General features: G+C 37.4%; 1 protein-coding gene across 2 annotated transcripts in view; it reads left to right on the top strand.

The window, feature by feature from the left end:
* Positions 1-18,173, top strand: part of URI1 (URI1 prefoldin like chaperone) — a 60,372-nt gene that overhangs the window by 23,003 nt on the left and 19,196 nt on the right. For both annotated transcript variants that reach the window (XM_044986996.1, XM_044986997.1), the window contains one exon: positions 2,538-2,673. In XM_044986996.1, the coding sequence (XP_044842931.1) occupies positions 2,538-2,673 (136 nt within the window). The remainder of the gene's footprint in view (positions 1-2,537; positions 2,674-18,173) is intronic.

Raw genomic sequence — 18,173 nt, forward strand, 5'->3', positions numbered from 1 at the left:
AACACAAAATATGACATATTTGGTATGCAAATCTATTATACCGAAAACTGTAATTATGACTGAAATATGGTACTTAGTCATTTCCTGTTAGCCATAGAAAGAACAGGCCATAATATTTCCTGATTCACAGAATTAAACTCTGCGACATTGATTTTTATTAAAAAGGTGGTGCTAATTGTCGTTTTAATAATTTTCACATTCACATAGTGAGTTCTTGTGCTTTGAGTCATTCCTATCAAGAGTACTTTAGCCTTGAACATCCACCAGAATTCAATTTCTGACTTTACAAAGTTGCTATTTCCTTGTTTGAAGCTATTTTATGCCTAATTCAGAATACACTTCGAAAGGGACTGCATTGCTCAGTGAATTGGTAATGGGATACAGAATCATTTATCTCTAAGGGATCACTTCAGAACTACTAAATAAAATTAGTAACCATCTGCAGGTTAGGTGACATATCAGAATGTGAAACAAACGGGTAGTTTCAGTCCACTTCTAGATACATCTCACGTGCTGCTCACTGGCATTCAGGTTGTCATTCTCAACAAGGGAAGTCAAAGGCTAAAGTGAGCATGAATACTGAACTACATTTTCACACAGGTTTTGGGAACTGTAGGGCATTGATGAGCTACCTTGGTAGAACAGGCTCAGAGTAGCAGCCGTGTTAGTCTGTATCCGCGTATACTGCCTGTTTTGTGGACAAAGAAAAGACACGTGTTATCAGTTCAGTACCTATTCACAGCATTAACTTTACTGGGAAGGGGTGTGTGTGTGTGTGTGTGTGTGTGTGTGTACAAATAAAATGTGGAGAGTTTGCTGTTATCTTATACTTGAGAGCAAAATGGGTATGCAAAACAGTGCAAAAAACACCACACTCATCTGGATATAGTTTTTGTTTTAAAGCGACAGTGTCAACTCACATTTGCAGTTTTAAATGTATATTAACAATCCCTGTCCCTTAGCCAGCTATCTGCCTATATTTTTAATTTTATACACAATGCTGCTTTTGGGTGTATGTAAGTATTGCAAGCTGTTGTTTTGAAGGCCTTTGTAATTTCAGCCTGGGATAGTACATCTTTAAGAGGAGTATCCTCCACAGAATCTTTCCTCAAGATGGTCTCCCACCCCTCCTACCCCCCACTCTCCAATATGTGCTCCAGGGATTGCCACCTACTGGCTTTTCCTTCTGGAGAAGAGGAACTGCCATGAGAGGAAGAGAATATGTGGTCCAAATGCCCTGTACTAGGATATGAGGAATGAAGGGGTGCTGTTCCTGCCCTCAAGAAGTGAGGGAAGACATTGATCCAGGAAGTGTCTCTGAAGTGTGGAGGAGCTGGTCCAAGGTTGCAGGGTGACAACTCTTTCTCCTCTGGTGGAGAGTTACTTGACTACAAGCTGAGCTAGGCGGTAGCTGCTGGACTTGTTCCTCCTTCCGCTTCTCTTCAGCTGGATCACAGCTGATGGTTAACGTGTGACCTTCCTCCTTTGAAGTTGAAGCCTAAATGAGAACCAGATGTGGGAGATGAGGCTAGTGGGTGGGCAACTAGTACATCAGGGATAGGGTTAGTGTGGGGGAGCGTCTAGTGGTCATAAGGCCTGAGTGGGCATAGCTGAAGTGGGTGGTTTGGGGTCTGCCTGGGGCTTGTGTGTAAAGTAAGCTGGTGTCTGGGATGGATGGAAGGATCATAAACATAGTGACGTGTACTGTAAACTTTAAGAAAACGGGATACACACTTTTAAGAAATGTGTCTTAAGCAGTATAATTTATTTGCCACTAATTATTTACTCCCATTGCCAGTACTCAGATTTTAAACCATTTATTGCTTCCTGTTCCTTTGAGTTATTGGAGGAAGACATATATGGCTTCCAGAACATTGATTGAGGATGATATACCCTCATGTTGGTGAATGAGAACAGGAAGTGTGTGGATTAGTAAACAAACTCTCCCACTCTACAGAACTATTGGCAGGTAGCAACAATCATAGGCTGGAGACAAACAAATTTGATTTGGGGAAAAATTGGGGTTTCTAAATAGATGGTAGTAGCACAACTAAATAAAACAATTGATATTTGAGTTGACTGTTCCTTTAAATAATATTTTTGTTATAAATCTGAGCAACGTTATACTTAACTGGGAAGTGAAAACATTTATGTGTAATAAATAGTTTACAGTCATCTAAACGATAGACAATATTTTTATTTAAAAAACCTAAGTAGTAATATAGTATGACTTTTTTGTTTTCCTGTCCGCATCCATTAGTACTTAAGTTTTATGCCTTAGAATGGTTTTCTGGTTAAATATTAACCTGTTCTGTTTATTACAAGTACAATATTAAATTCAAACTGTGGTTGGGATTCAGATCTGGTAGTTTGAATGTTTATCATGTGTTTGTCATTAAATAACTGTGCTATAGAGTTTTGAGTCCTCCTAACCCTGGTTGAATTTTAATTTATTTGTTTGGCTAAGTGGTCATTAATGACCATCTAATTTAATTTTTAATAGTGGTTTTTAGCTGTTTGCTTTCTGACTTTGACAGGTACCTTTTGGTCCCCTTGCCTTCATGCCAGGAAAACTTGTCCATACCAATGAGGTCACTGTTCTGCTGGGGGACAACTGGTTTTCCAAATGCTCAGCTAAGCAGGCCATTGGCCTGGTTGAGCACAGGAAAAAACGTATGTATATTTATAAACAATTATTATTTAAGAGTCAAAATTATTAGCTCCATACTAAAAATATGTAAAACTGGAGGACACAATTTTTAAGTATCCTTTGACATTGCATTTCTTTTAAAGATATATAGGTCTGGTAGTATGATTAAAAAATGTTTAAGTAGCTATTACAGATTACAGTATTTGGTTTGATGAACTGACTTATGAAAATCTGGTTCAGAAATAATTATCTGTGCAGCACAGTTCCATAAGATATCAGGTAAGTGTGGGAAATATGGGGTTTTTTGTTTTGTTTTTTTTAAGCACTTATCAAAACTAGGCACTCTAAAATAAACAATTTTGTAACAATTTAAACTTATAACAAAATCCAGTTGTTGGTGTTTACATTAGTAAGCCAACACAAGAAGATGATCAATCAAAGGTTGTTCAGGTATAAAGTTAAACCTGTAAAAACAAACAAATCATTCTGTTAAAATCAGGTGTTCACAAACGTTCATAGTGAGGACTGTGTCTACAGACAGTCTCTTGGACACCACGTTTTCCATTTGTGATTATGTTGACCACCTCTTTTTCAGTTCACCCTTATATATCCTCTCTGTAAATTACCACAATTGCTTACATGAAATAGTAATAATAAGAAAATATTTATTTCTTTTAACTTTAATATGCAAATACTTTATTCTTTTTGAAAAAAATGAATCACACTCTACTTTTGCTCTTCATTTAATCTCTCTCTCTTATGTGTGCTGCTTGTCTCCTTCTGCATGTTCTTCCCTGGCACGTGGTTTTCTTCTCTTTTCCTTCTCTGGACATGCTGCTCAGTTCCTTTTGCTCCATTCTCCTGGGAACACTCCACTTCCATTGGGGGCAAGCAGATCAAGTACCACTGTATGCTCCTCCTTTTATGTAGCAGCAGCCCCTAGTAAATGCGGCTGATTGGCAGTTCATTGTCTCCAGCTAGTTTTACTTGTGACCAGACTCTTTGCTTTAAAGATCCTAATGTGTCTTTAGAAGCATTTGGAAAGGGGGACAGCCAGCTATGTGATCAGTCAACTTTCTGGACCACCAACCAGCAAGTGTTCTTCACACCACAATTTAGCTTTAGTTTAACTTGCTGTGTTACAATATGAGCCTGAAATATCAGTGTAGATGTCAAAGAAGGAAAAGAGTAAACTTTAATTTTTAAATGGGCACTTTTTAGCTATGAGCTACTAATATATTTTTCAGATTAGCATTTTATATATCAGTTTTACTTCAGAAAGTTTTGTAATCTGCCTTGTAATGAGAAGACTTTTCAGTACTTTCATTTACCCTGGTTAGTTATCCATGTTCCTGCCTGTAGTGGAAAACCACTGAGGCTCCCCCTTTTTGTGTGGTTTAATTAATGTTTATAAATAATAGGCATGCATATATGAAAATAAATTTCTTATCTTATTTTAAAAAAAAATTCTTTATGAAGAGTTTTAACAAAAAAAGGTAATTTGTATTTCACCTGTTTTATTTCTTTATCTTGTTCTCTGGGAATCACATAGCAACAGTTTCTACATATCAGGGAAAACTTCCTTCTTCTTCACCATAACCTATATGTTACTTAATGTGACTTCTGCTAGATCTGAGATCCAGTTTCCTTTTCTGTTATATCTTACCAGTGTTGCAGGATATTTTTGTCACCACTAAACTCAGTGAAACTCACTTGACCTTTGCATAGTAGATGTCAGATAACACCAAGTACTCTGCAAGAACACATGCACTAGTAGATGTGGGATTTTTTTTTCCTGATCTTTTAAATTGCATTAGAATATGAACTCAGAAGTTTTAAGTTCTTTTGAAGCAAAATAGTGAAGGATCTCTAGATATATGTACTCCATTCTGACAATGTCTCAAATATCACTTTTTTGTCCATATGATGGTTGCCTGTGGGAGGCTCCAAAACACTGATATTAACTAAAAACTTTGATTTCAAATACTAAGTACAGTTTCTGTATAAGAACTTTATTAACATACACGACACAAATAGGAATTCTTTTCTGTTGATATAATCACCCATGAAAATTAAATACATGGAAACACAGACTTATGAAATTCCTTCAACCATTTTCTAGTAAGATGAAGCAACTAAAAATAGAATTGTAAATAATTTCCCTGTTTTAGCTTTTCTACTTTTTAAAAAATGGTATCTTAGATACATAAAATAATTGCAGGCCATTGGTATAAAATGTGAACTAACCACTGGTGACACTTGTAAACATGAAAAAGTGTTACTTCATAAAAGATTTTGTAAAATATACTTTACATATTGCAGTGCAGTTGTTTTAATAGGCTAGGTCTCATTGATTTCAATGGGATTTTTGTATGTTATAAAAGTGGCTTCATAATTTACAGTGTGATAAATATTGGCATTATCATTATATTGGTGCATCATTGTTGGATTCCAATACCCCCTTTTTTGTCTTGAACACAACATTTATCAGGTCTAGGTCCATCCCCATGGGAAATGAGGAAAAGCTGTTTCAAGGGATCAGACTCTTCCTGTCTCAAAAATGATGGGCAGTAGCAGTAAAGTCCCAATTCAACAAAGCCTGTGCTTAAGGCTAGCACATGCTTTTAGTGCTTTGCTGAGTTAGAATTAAGGTCAAATGGGCAACAGTATAGGAGAGATTCAAGATGAAATCTATTGTCATTAAAATATGGGGATTTCTATTGATGATTCTTTTCTTCTAGGACTTATAATTTTATGTAATTGATAGTCTCATACTCACATTTCCAAACACTAGGATTTTTTTTGTAGTATTAGGTATTTTTAAATTAAAAGATAAATACAATTTTTTACAATACAAGTTATTTTCTCACATTAGCATTATAAAAAGAATATGCCAGATATATCAAATGATACTAGCAGAATAGTGTCAAGATCATTAATATTATGGGTAAAAATAGGATATTTTTACTGTTTGTAAGTTAAAACAATTACTTATAAATTAAATCATTCCCTTTTCTCTTTACTAATAGCCTTTAAACTAATTCTTTAAAAGAGAGTGTTGGTAAAAAATGTTGCAGGCTCATCTTTTGTCTCTCTCAAACAGAGAAATGCCCAGGTACAACAGAAGAATTTATCAGTTGAAATTTATTTAATGGGTGATTAAAGGATGACTGGTATTGAGTTTTAAATTAAATGGTTTTAACTGAGATAACTTTAGAAAAATACTAATATCAGTGCATGAACTTTTGTTGTTGTTTAACTTTTGAGTTAGACCTTGAGCTATTCAGTAGTCTGATTGGTTGAAACAGATTTCAACTGTTATGATAATTACTGTTCTCAAATGTTACTCTTTTCATAAAATATTGATCATGTCTCCCTGCATAGCATTTAGTGTATTGCAATAAATCTCTCATTTACTATACAAGTATATGACATCCCTAGATGTTGAGATACTTACAGAACTCTTTAAAAATCAAAACTAGATCTAATAAAGTTTGTAGAAAGACAAGTATATTTTTAAATTAAAATGTAATGAAATATAGTAGTGTATAAAATCTAATAATACAGGTAATGGTAACCACCTTACACACTTGCTCATGTATAGAAATGAGAAGAAAAAAAGTGAAGTAAATTAAAGATACACATATACCAAATTCCATTATAATAAAAGAAATTAGCTTTTTAAGTATTTCACAGTTTAGCACAACAATAATGCAATAGTAGTTCTTTTTCTTACAATTATCTTGCTTAAGGTACTTCATAACATTTCTGTTCTCCTTAAGGCATGTCTGTATTGTTTCAGAATTCAAAGAGGGAATAAAGATTCCTTTTTGTGGATATGGGATTATACCCTTTACGTGTTTGTGATGATATAATTTAATTTCTTCCCTATATCAGTAATCGCATTAATTTCTTAAAATGGGGAAATTTTCATGACAATAGTCCCTGTGATAGTTACTATAGAAAGAAATTAAATAGTTTTTCATGTAAATATTTGTGGATTAATTCAGTATGTTTGATATTCCAAGTGACTGAATACTTTAAAAGGTGGGAAATTAAATCACAAGTACCACCCCCTCCAGAAAAAAACCCAGAGCCCCCCCAAAACCCAACAACCTAGAAGTGGTTTATTGTGTTAAAATCTGTTGAATAAAAAGGAAAATTCTACTTAAAGAACTCTTGAACTGCTTAGTAATTGTACTTCCAATATATGTAAGAATACCCTTGCAGTGTGATGCTGCAAATGAATTCATGAAATGAAAATACTGATTACATTAACATACAGTATTGTGATAGTACCCAATTGTAAATTGCAGTATGTAACCTTTAATACAAATATTTGTGTCAATCAAAATTGACCGATGTCTTAGATTGCAGTATTATACAGTGTTTTTCAAAAATCATTGTTTGTAATAAGATAAGACCAGGCAGATAAGAGAAAAGGCTGAATTTGTTCATTATCAGTGTTAAAAGAGAGAAAAATATTGCCTCTGATAAATAAATAAAATAAAAGATTTCCATTTTCTGTACAAGAATAGGTAGGATCTACAGGATCAACACCTTTATCCTTTCCTCTGGGGTATGTGAAAGTATATTGTATAAAACAAAACAGTTGACATTTACTAGTCCACCATTTTTTTGGGAAAGGAGCGTAAGAAGGTGGGTAATGTTATGGAAGAAAACTGTCCCTTGTTTTTCTTTATTAGCATAACAATATTGATATTTAACTTTTAACTGTTGGTTTGTGCATCTGTGTCTGTCTGTTTAGATCTACCTGTGTATTGCAGAATTACAGAACATTTTTAGCTGCTGCTTTTTAAAAAAACATTTCACCTGTTTATTTGACGACCCCTATCACTTCCTCATTTATTGTTGTTATATAAGGAACTGATTCTTGAGATCTTAAGGGCCCTAAAATTGGGCAGCAACTCCCAGGAGGAATTCAGCTTCTCATAGGACCATGGCCTAAGCATTTTAACCAATGTAAAGAGGAAGAGAGCAAGGAGGAAAGGTTCTTTCCAACCAGTGCTTGATAAATTCAGACTTTCCAAATATCAGTGAGGGAGTTGTTTAAGGAGTTGTCTACACACAGTTTTTGTACCAATTTGACCCTATTTGTTTAGAAATCAATATAAATTGGTGCATCTCCTTAGTATGGATGCCATTATATTAGTAGATGGACCTAAGAGGCAAATCTTAAAGATTTATTGTAATTGCTCAGATAAGGAGAAAATTTACCAATCACATAAAAGGTTTAAACCCAAAAGGGTTCTCTTTGAAGCTTGAAACAATACAACCCTAAAAAATGTTTGGTTGATTCGAGGAGAGTTTTGAAAAGCATCTAGTACTGTAGATAGTTTTTCAAAGCTACAGATCTCATTTGGTCTTAGTGACCAATAATAGTGTGTTGAATTAATACCAGTTTTAATTTTAGTTATAAACCAGTTAAGGTTTTTTAAGTGCCAAATCCACCCACACAAACCTTTAAAAGCAAGGAAGTAACAAGTTAAAGGAACCTTCTTTATTGTGCTTTAACACCCACTCATCACATTACCTGTTCTCTGCACTCTCTTCCATCTCCAACATATTAAGAAATAGAATACACTCATCAAATTGGAAAAAAAACAAACAAACAAAAAACCCCTTAACCCCAACCTCAGTAACATTAGCATATATTTACTGTGTACGTTCCTCAGTAATGTTAGCATGTATTTATTGTATATGTTATATGTATGTGTTATATGTGTATGACATGATATATTATTTGTTCATGGGGTAAGTCACATTAACTATATATGATGAAGGGATCTAAACCACTAAATATCAGTTGTACAGGAAGTTATACACTGTGGTTACACATCCAAACCAATGTCTCAAGAGGAGACTCGTGGCTGACTTTCTTAAATTTTCCTTCAGCATTAAGCAAATGTACCTAAATCTATTTGTAGAAGGGTTTTGTGTGTTCACAAAGACCACCAAGAGATTAACTTGAAAAAAGCAAGGCAGACCAGTTGATATAGCTCCAATCCATTTCTGCTCTGTCCTGTTTCACATAATTTTAACCTTTCAAAGTAGATCAACTTGTTCTCACTATTCTTATCTCCTGCAGCCATTTAAATTCCAAAGTAAAAGACAGAATCCAGTAGTAACCAAAATAATGTCTGTGGTTGCCCAAATCCTTATAGACAACACTCCTAGGACATTAACATCGAACACAGATAATTACAATTTGTATCCAGCCAAGTTAATTAACCCATTGAAACCAAAATGCACAGATGAGCATTCATGTCAGTTTGGCATTAGTATGTTGTCGTGTCTTGTAAAAATGGTCTTCAGAGGGCTTTATTTCAACATGATAAAATGCATTCTCCTGCTAAATTATAATTTTTCTCCCCTTAAATCAGAGTTGGTAAGATTAAACAGAGGAAGTATCTTTAAAATGGCATTTCATACTATAATAGTAGGCTTGGAAGGATTAGATTTTTATTGGTAAATGTTGATTTTACTATAAACAAACAAATTAACGAAAAAATTACAAATAGGTAAAACAAGAAAAATGTTGCTTGAAAACTTATTAGTTCTATTTTTGTATATTTTCACATGATGTTGACAATTTGTGGTTTTTAATGGTTATAAAGCTTTAACTTTTTGAATCTCAGCATCTACTATTATTAAAGAATTATTGCCTGACTCTGACCTTAATTTTTTGCAGCTGTGAAAATTTAAATCAATCAGAAAGGAAAAAAAAGCTTAAAAACAAACATTGATTTTTATCCATCAAAATTATAAACAAATACAAATCAAATTCTGCCAAGCCTAACTATAAACTAGGCCAGCTAAGGAATTTGTACTCAAAAAGTCTCTTCAAACTGATAAGATGGCTAAAGGCTGAGAACTAAACATAAAGAAAGCTCAGTTAGCCATTGGTTTCTGTAAATATTCACAGATTATGCAGAAGAAATCTACAAATAATGTTTTTTGAGTGTAGCAACTTTTTTTCCTTTTCTCAATTCTAGAAACCAGTCCTAGAAATTTCACCTTGTCTATAACGCTAAACTATCTTTTCTGAGTTGTTTAACTCAGGGCTTGTCTACACTGGCAATTAGCAGTGCTGCAACTTTCTCGCTCAGGGATGTGAAAAAACACACAACTGAGCAGAGCAAGTTGCAGCGCTGTAAAGCGCCAGTGTAAACAGTGCCCCAGCACTGGGAGCCGTGCCCCCAGTGCTGGGACCTACTCCCCTGGTTGAGGTGCGCCATGACCACACAAAAGCACGTTAAAGCGCTGATGATTTTTTAGCATTGCCAGTGTAGACTAGCCCAAAGACATGCAAAGAATATTAGAGTTCACCTGAAAGCCACGTCAGCCTTCCCTAAAATGACTCAATGTGACAAAGTTAGACAACTTCTAGTTCAGTCCTTCTTCAAACCATAGAGGAGCTTGAGGAGGAGGAGAAGGCTATGAAGCCTCACTTTAAGGACCTGTTTTCTGTTGGTACTCATTTAATAAGGAGCTGCAACTCCTTAAATGGATTGTTTCTATTTAAATCTGGAGGATTTTAACATTCAAATATATCATGGGCTTACAAAGACTTTTAAAATGTATATGGCCAAGTCTAAAGGACAAAATCCTGTGCTCTGCTTTAGGGTTACCTGCACCCACCATTGTGCCATGAAACTGAGGCTTTGTAACTAATAAACTCAAACATAAGAAGGGCCCTTCCTTTTGAGTAATGGAAGATCTGTATCTTCTATCTATAATAGGAATCAGTATGGTCCAGTACACTGACCACAGGATGGGGAGCTAGGAACTGCTTTATAATCCCAGCTGTCCTGATTTATGTGTGGCCTAGGACAGATCACTTAGGCCTGGTCTACACTGGGGGTGGGGGTTTGAACTAAGGTACGCAAGTTCAGCTACGCTAATAGCGTAGCTGAACTCGAACTACCTTAGTTCGAACTACTTACCCGTCCAGACGCCGCGGGATCGAAGTCTGTGGCTCCCCCGTCGACTCCGCCACCGCCGTTCGCGGTGGTGGAGTTCTGGAGTCGATGGGAGCGCGTTCGGAGTTCGATATATCGCGTCTAGATGAGACGCGATATATCAAACTCCGAGAAGTCGAACACTACCCGCCGACCGGGGCGGGTAGTATAGATGTACCCTTAAATGGCCTATTCTTCATCTGTAAAACAGGAAAAAGTAATACTTATCTAGCTCACAGGGCTATTGTGTGGATTAGTTAATGCTTGTACAATATTTTAAAATGTAAAGCACTATATAAGTGCTGAGTATTATTACATAACAGAACAAACTGTTGCACACTAGTGTGGCCACAAAGTAAAATTGAAACATGTTTTTCAAGAAATAAAGATAATCTAGACAAATATGTTGAACAATATGTAGATGTAGAGACAATGACTGAAAACTAGTGATGTTTAGGAGATAGTTGAGCATCACATTTACTATGAATGTAAAATAAAAGCCTGAAGAAACCTGATCTCAAGCTAGACATTTTGTATATTGGGACTACCTTCAGGAACTGAAAACACAGATGGAAACATTTTGTGCAGAAGCTATTGCACACTTTCTTTGTTTTGGACTTGGAGGGTATCTTATATATTGAAAAAGCTACAGAATGTGTAGATAGGAATAAACTGATGAGCTAAAATGATGGATGAGAGAGGTGATTGTTGCAGCATCTGACACTGAGGAACAAGAAACTCTTGAAGAAGTTGCTTTCAGCTAGACTTAGGATATTTTTTTGAAATAATACTTCAGCCAGATGTGTGCTGTAGAAAGAACAAATGTGGATCAGTTATCAGAGGAGGACCAAAAGAGTTGATTGGTTTGACTAAGATAATTAAAATATTTATCTAATCGGTCTTTATTTATTTTAAAAGACCAATATGTTTGAAATATATATGTAAAAATATTTCCTAGTTTGACATTGGTGCTATAGATACGATTTTGAAAGAACAACATGTAAAGTTTTTTTTAATATCTTTTGCAAGACTAACATAGTGGACCCTTTACAAACTGTGTACTGTAAATAATTATATTTTCTAAGAACTTTTTAATATGGTATGTTAAATTTTACAAGCAAAGTGGGCATATAAGTGAAGTAAGATAGTTTAACAATGTTGGTAGTCATTGTGCCCCAGTTTTCCCATCTCCTATATAATTTGTCCCAGTTGGTGGTCACAATTTCTCCTCTGCTGATCCATTTATTATGATTGTTTATTTTTTGTATTATTATAGCGCCTAGGAGCCATAGTCCAGGACCAGGAACATGACCCCATTGTACTAGGCACTGTATAAACATAGAACAAAAAGATCTCTGCAGCCAAATAGCTTATTGTCTAAGTATAAGACAAGAAACAACAGTTGAATTCAGACATATGGGAGAATATGAAGAATTAATAAGACTGTATTGGCCAGTATGGTAGGCAGTAGCGTCAGCAAACCAGCAACGTAACCCTAGTCACGTTTTTTGTAGACATCATGGCAGAGGAGAGTTTGAAGGAGGATAATGATGTAGCTTTGCAGAAGTTTACAGGGGGTTTCTCCCAAGTGTGTAGGGCAGCAGGGTAGAGAGCATGAAGAGGCTTATTTGAAAATGTAACACGAGTGATGGAGACTGTTGTCATGGGCAAACCCTACGTGCATGTCAACACTATGATAGTGAATGAGAGATTATAGGTATGGTGGGGTAGACCTTAAAGTGCCTTGAAAGTTAAGCTAAGCAGCCTGTTATGTTTGATGCAATAAAGAAGGGGGATCCAGAGGAGGGATTCAAATGGGGGGTGGGGGGAGGATATGGTCAAAGCAATGAGCTAGCAATACTGTCTTTTCAGCAGCATTCTGAATGGATATGAGCAGGGCAAGATGATATTTGTCAAGACCAGTAAAAGGATGTTGCAGAAATTGAAAAGTGATATGATGAAACCCTGGACAAGAGTGTTAGCTGTGTGGATGGATATGAAAGCCCATATCTTAGTGATGTTATGCAAAAAGAATCTGCAAGATTTAGAAGTAGCCTGTATGTGAAGACCCAGATTGAGATTTGAGTCAAAGATGACATCCAGAATCTGAGTGACAGGCAGAGAGAGGGTGATGGTGTTGTCCACAGTCATTGAGAAAGAAGGTGGTATGGGGCAGGGGTTGGAGGGAAATATTACGAGCTCTGTTTTAGCCACGTTGAACATGTAGACCTGACGGCTAGACAACCATGTGAAGATTTCAGAGAGGCGGAGATTTTAGTTGGGAAAGAAGTGGACAGGTCTGGAGTCTCTGATTCTTCAGCATAGAGATAATTGAAATTATTTGCGATGAGATCACCTTGTTTCTGGGTATAGTGGGAGAAGAGAAGGGGACCAAAGAGAGAGCCCTGCTGAAGCCTCACAGAAAGTTGGATGGGAGAATGAGCAGGATCCTTAGAAGAGCATGCTGAAGGAGTCATTTGAGCGGTAGGAGGAGAGCCAAAGAAGAGAGAGTCATGAAAGCCAAGGGAAATCAAGATTTTATCTTGTTTGGAATGCTCAGCAACTCTCAGGAGAGGGACAGAGTAATTTTTATTTTGAAAGCTCAACTTCCAACTCTTTGTCTCTGTAAGTTATGACTGGTTCATTCTGTAAACATTGTATGATTATTAATATGAATTTATTCAGCATCATAATTTTGCATGGTGCTGTAATGATTGAGAGGCATGGCCCTTACTCCAAAGAACTGTCATAATAATGACCTCAATCCTTAAGTAGTTACAGTTGCATGCCTTCATCAAGAATTATAACTCTTTGCAGAATTGGTCTCTGAACTTGAGAAATGTACAATAGAATACTAAACTGACAAAGGAAAATACAAGGAGAGGAATGAGAAGAGATTAAATGAATAATATACAGCAAACAGGGGAAGATTAAGACTGAACTCTCAAAACTAGATACTCTCATGAAAAACCAGCGTTCTACACAAACTTCCTCATGGATAGACTTTACAAAAACTAGACAAGCCATTTACAACACAAACTTTGCTTCTCTACAAAAGAAAAAGGACATTAAACTGTCTACACTGCTACAAGGCACAAGGAGCCACAACAGTAGCTCCCTTAACCCACCCAACAATATTGTTAATCTTTCCAGCTATTCTCTTAGCCCAGCAGAAGAATCTGTCCTATCTCGGGGCCTCTCCTTTTGTCCTTCCAGACCCACGAACATGATACAGTTCTGCGGTGACCTAGAATCCTACTTTCGCCGTCTCTGACTCAAAGAATACTTCCAACACACCTCTGAACAACATACTAACCCACAGAATCCTTCCTACCAACGCTATAATAAAAAGGATTCTGCATGGACTCCTCCTGAGGGTCCAAACAACAGACAGGACTTCTACATAGATTGCTTCCGTCAACGTGCACGGGCTGAAATTGTGAAAAAGCAGTATCACCTGCCCCATAACCTAAGCCGTGCTGAACACAATGCCATCAACAGCCTCAAGAACAACTCTGACATCATAATAAAAAAGGCTGACAAAGGAGGTGCTGTCGTCATCATGAATAGGTCGGAATATGAACAAGAGGCTGCTAGGCAGCTCTCTAACTCCACATTCTACAGGCCATTACCCTCTGATCCCACTGATGATTACCAAAAGAAACTACACCATCTGCTCAAAAAACTCCCTGAGAAAGCACAGGAACAGATCTGTACAGACACATGCCTATAACCCCGACCAGTGTATTCTATTTGCTACCCAAGGTCCATAAACCTGGAAATCCTGGACGCCGCATCATCTCAAACATTGGCACCTTAACAGCAGGATTGTCTGGCTATGTGGACTCTCTCCTCAGACCTTATGCTACCAGCACTCCCAGCTATCTTCGAGACACCACTGACTTCCTGAGGAAACTACAATCCATCAGTGATCTTCCAGAAAACACCATCCTGGCCACTATGGATGTGGAAGCCCTCTACACCAACATTCCACACAAAGATGGACTACAAGCCATCAGGAATAGTATCCCCGATAATATCACGGCTAACCTGGTGGCTGAACTTTGTGACTTTGTCCTCACCCACAACTATTTCACATTTGGGGACAATATATACCTTCAAGTCAGCGGCACTGCTATGGGTACCCACATGGCCCCACAGTATGCCAACATCTTTATGGCTGACTTAGGGAACGAGAGCTAAGGAAGCGTTGTTCTAACGCCCCTACTCTACTTGCGCTACATTGATGACATCTTCATCATGTGGACTCATGGAAAAGAAGCCCTCGAGGAATTCCACCGTGATTTTAACAATTTCCATCCCACCATCAACCTCAGCCTAGACCAATCCACACAAGCGGTCCATTTCCTAGACACTACTGTGCTAATAAGCGATGGTCACATAAACACCACCCTATACCGGAAACCCACTGACCACTATACTTACCTACATGCCTCCAGCTTCCATCCAGGACACACCACACGATCCATTGTCTACAGCCAAGCTCTAAGATACAACCGTATTTGCTCCAATCCCTCAGACAGAGATAAACATCTACAAGATCTCTATCAAGCATTCTTAAAACTACAATACCCACCTGCTGAAGTGAAAAAACAGATTGACTGAGCCAGAAGAGTACCCAGAAGCCACCTACTACAGGACAGGCCCAACAAAGAAAATAACAGAACACCACTAGCCATCATCTACAGCCCCCAACTAAAACCTCTCCAGCGCATCATCAAAGATCTACAACCTATCCTTAAAGATGATCCCTCACTCTCTCAGATCTTGGGAGACAGGCCAGTCCTCGCTTATAGACAGCCTCCCAACCTGAAGCAAATACTCACCAGCAACTGCACACCATACAACATAAACACTAACCCAGGAACCTATCCTTGCAACAAAGCCCGATGCCAGCTCTGTCCACATATCTATTTAAGTGACACCATCATAGGACCTAATCACATCAGCCACGCCATCAGCGGCTCGTTCACCTGCACATCTGCCAACTTGATATATGCCATCATGTGCCAGCAATGCCCCTCTGCCATGTACATTGGCCAAACCGGACAGTCTCTACGCAAAAGAATAAATGGACACAAATCTGACATCAGGAATTATAACATTCAAAAACCAGTGGGAGAACACTTCAACCTCTCTAACCACTCAGTGACAGACTTGAAGGTGGCAATTTTGCAACAAAAAAAGTTCAAAAACAGACTCCAAAGAGAGACTGCTGAACTTGAATTAATATGCAAATTAGACACAATTAACTCAGGCCTAAACAGAGACTGGGAATGGTTGGGTCATTACACTAATTGAATCTATTTCCCTATGTTAAGTTCTCCTCACACCTTCTATGGGTCATCTTAATTATCACTTCAAAAGTGTTTTTTCTCCTGCTGATGATAGCTCATCTCAATTGATTAGACTTTTCCTGTTGGTATGCATACTTCCATCTTTTCATGTTCTCTGTATGTATAAATATCTCCTGTCTGTTCATTCCATTCTATGCATCCGAAGAAGTGAGCTGTAGCTTACGAAAGCTCATGCTGAAATAAATTTGTTATTCTCTAAGGTGCCACAAGTACTCCTGTTCTTTTTTAAATGAATAAAGTGTGAGTGAAGATATTGTGAGAAAATTTTATTCTTTCTGATATTTTGAAATAGAGATTGAAGCCGAGCAAGAAAGGAAGTGTAAAAATCATAGGAGTAGAAGTCACCAGTGGAAAGGAAGGCAAAAGAAGTAGCTTTTGAGTATGAATTTGAGGAAGAGAAATGAAAGTGCTAAGCACACCAAAAGAGAGATGGATTTATCATTTTAGGTGTTAGAGCAGCATGAAAGGAGACCCAAGGGCAAGAATTTGAGGAGGGGACAAAGGAAGAAACAAAACTAGAAGAGTTGGCAGAATGGAAGGTGGGGGAGTGAGGTAAGGAGCAGAAGATGTAGAGCAGTGATACTCTGTCTGAGGCTCGCAAGTTGCAAGTGGCTCTTTAATGTGTCTCCTGCAGCTATTTGCAGCATACAATATTAAAACACTGTGATTTAATTATTAACCTATCTAAGTTATTAATCAATCAGGATGCTTTTACTATGTTATTTACCAATTATAGTTAATAAAATAATAATACTTGGTCAGTCATTTTGCTGTGAGAATAATATATAATATAATATATAAACTAAATATTTTCCCTCTCACTGTTTAAATATGAATATAAAGTACTATACTAAATGAAACTATTAATTTACACTACTGACACTCTTTTGGGTAATGTTGATGGATAATTTGGCTCCTGAACCATGGCGGTCTGAGTATCACTGATGTAGAGGGATAAGATCTGTGTGGATCTGGTTAAAACACCCAAAAAGGGAAGAAGAAGAAGAATCTGAATTTTATGTGCAAATCACAGTGAGACAGTAAAGGACTGGAAGAGGGGAATGACAGTGAAAAAGAGATTATTTTAACTGATGTATTTTGGTTAGATGGATGAAGGTTTTGGGTAGAGTTCCATGGTCTAATGAATGTTATGTCTTCCATGTTGAAAAGCCTCCCTCATTACTTCAGTAGAATATAACTGCTGTATGAGGTCATGGACACAGAAGGAACAATTATCTCTTAAGTAGATATGGGCAATCTCATGGAGGTCTTTGAATATCAGGACAGTTTACCTTGAACTTGCACTGTGTGTTGAGTGGGGAGCCAGTGCAAAGAGCAAAGCAGTGTAGTTCATAGGGCAGGTCTACACTACGGGGTTAAGTTGACCTAAGTTACGCAACTCCAGCTATGTGAATAACAATGTTGGTGTTGACATAGCTTAAGACGACTTACTGCGGTGTCTACATCGTGTTGGGTCGACGGGAGAGTTTCTCCTGTCAACTTACCTTACCATTCTCATTCCGGTGGAGTCCCGGAGTCAATAGAGCAATCTGCGGTTGATTTAGTGGGTCTTCACTACGCCCTCTATATCGACCCCCGGTGGATCGATAGCCGCACCATTGATCCACTGTAAGTGTAGACATACCCATAGTGAGCTTTGCTTAGTACATAGGCTGTAGATTTTTGTACTAGTTGGAACTTTAGTAGGGGCTTCATTTGTAAATAAAAGTTGCAGTAACCAAGCCTGGATTGCTGTGATGAGATCTGTGGGATCTAATTGGATGGGGTACAATCTTCTGATCAGTTGCAGTAAGCAGAGGTAAGTGGGCGTTTTTACTTCCATGGCTATGTGGGTATCAACAGAAAGGAACATCCAGTCGTTGATGTGCTCGCCTGGGATTTGGGACCTGGGTTCATTTTGTTCTGCTACAGACTTCTTCTGTGACATTGGGCACATCACCCATCTTAAAAATGGGGATAATAATATTTCCCTACCTCACAGGAGTGTTGTGAGGATAAATACATTAAAGACTGTGAGGCATTCATACTACAGTAATGGAGGCATATAAATACCTTAGGGAGACAAACAGATGGAAATAACACGGAGGTACTCAACCTTCCAGGTTTGAGTTGAGGCAGTCTGGATTTACAAAGCGATTTACA

This window comes from Mauremys mutica, chromosome 14 (assembly GCF_020497125.1).
Source record: "Mauremys mutica isolate MM-2020 ecotype Southern chromosome 14, ASM2049712v1, whole genome shotgun sequence".
In the NCBI taxonomy this organism is placed as follows: Eukaryota; Metazoa; Chordata; order Testudines; family Geoemydidae; genus Mauremys; species Mauremys mutica.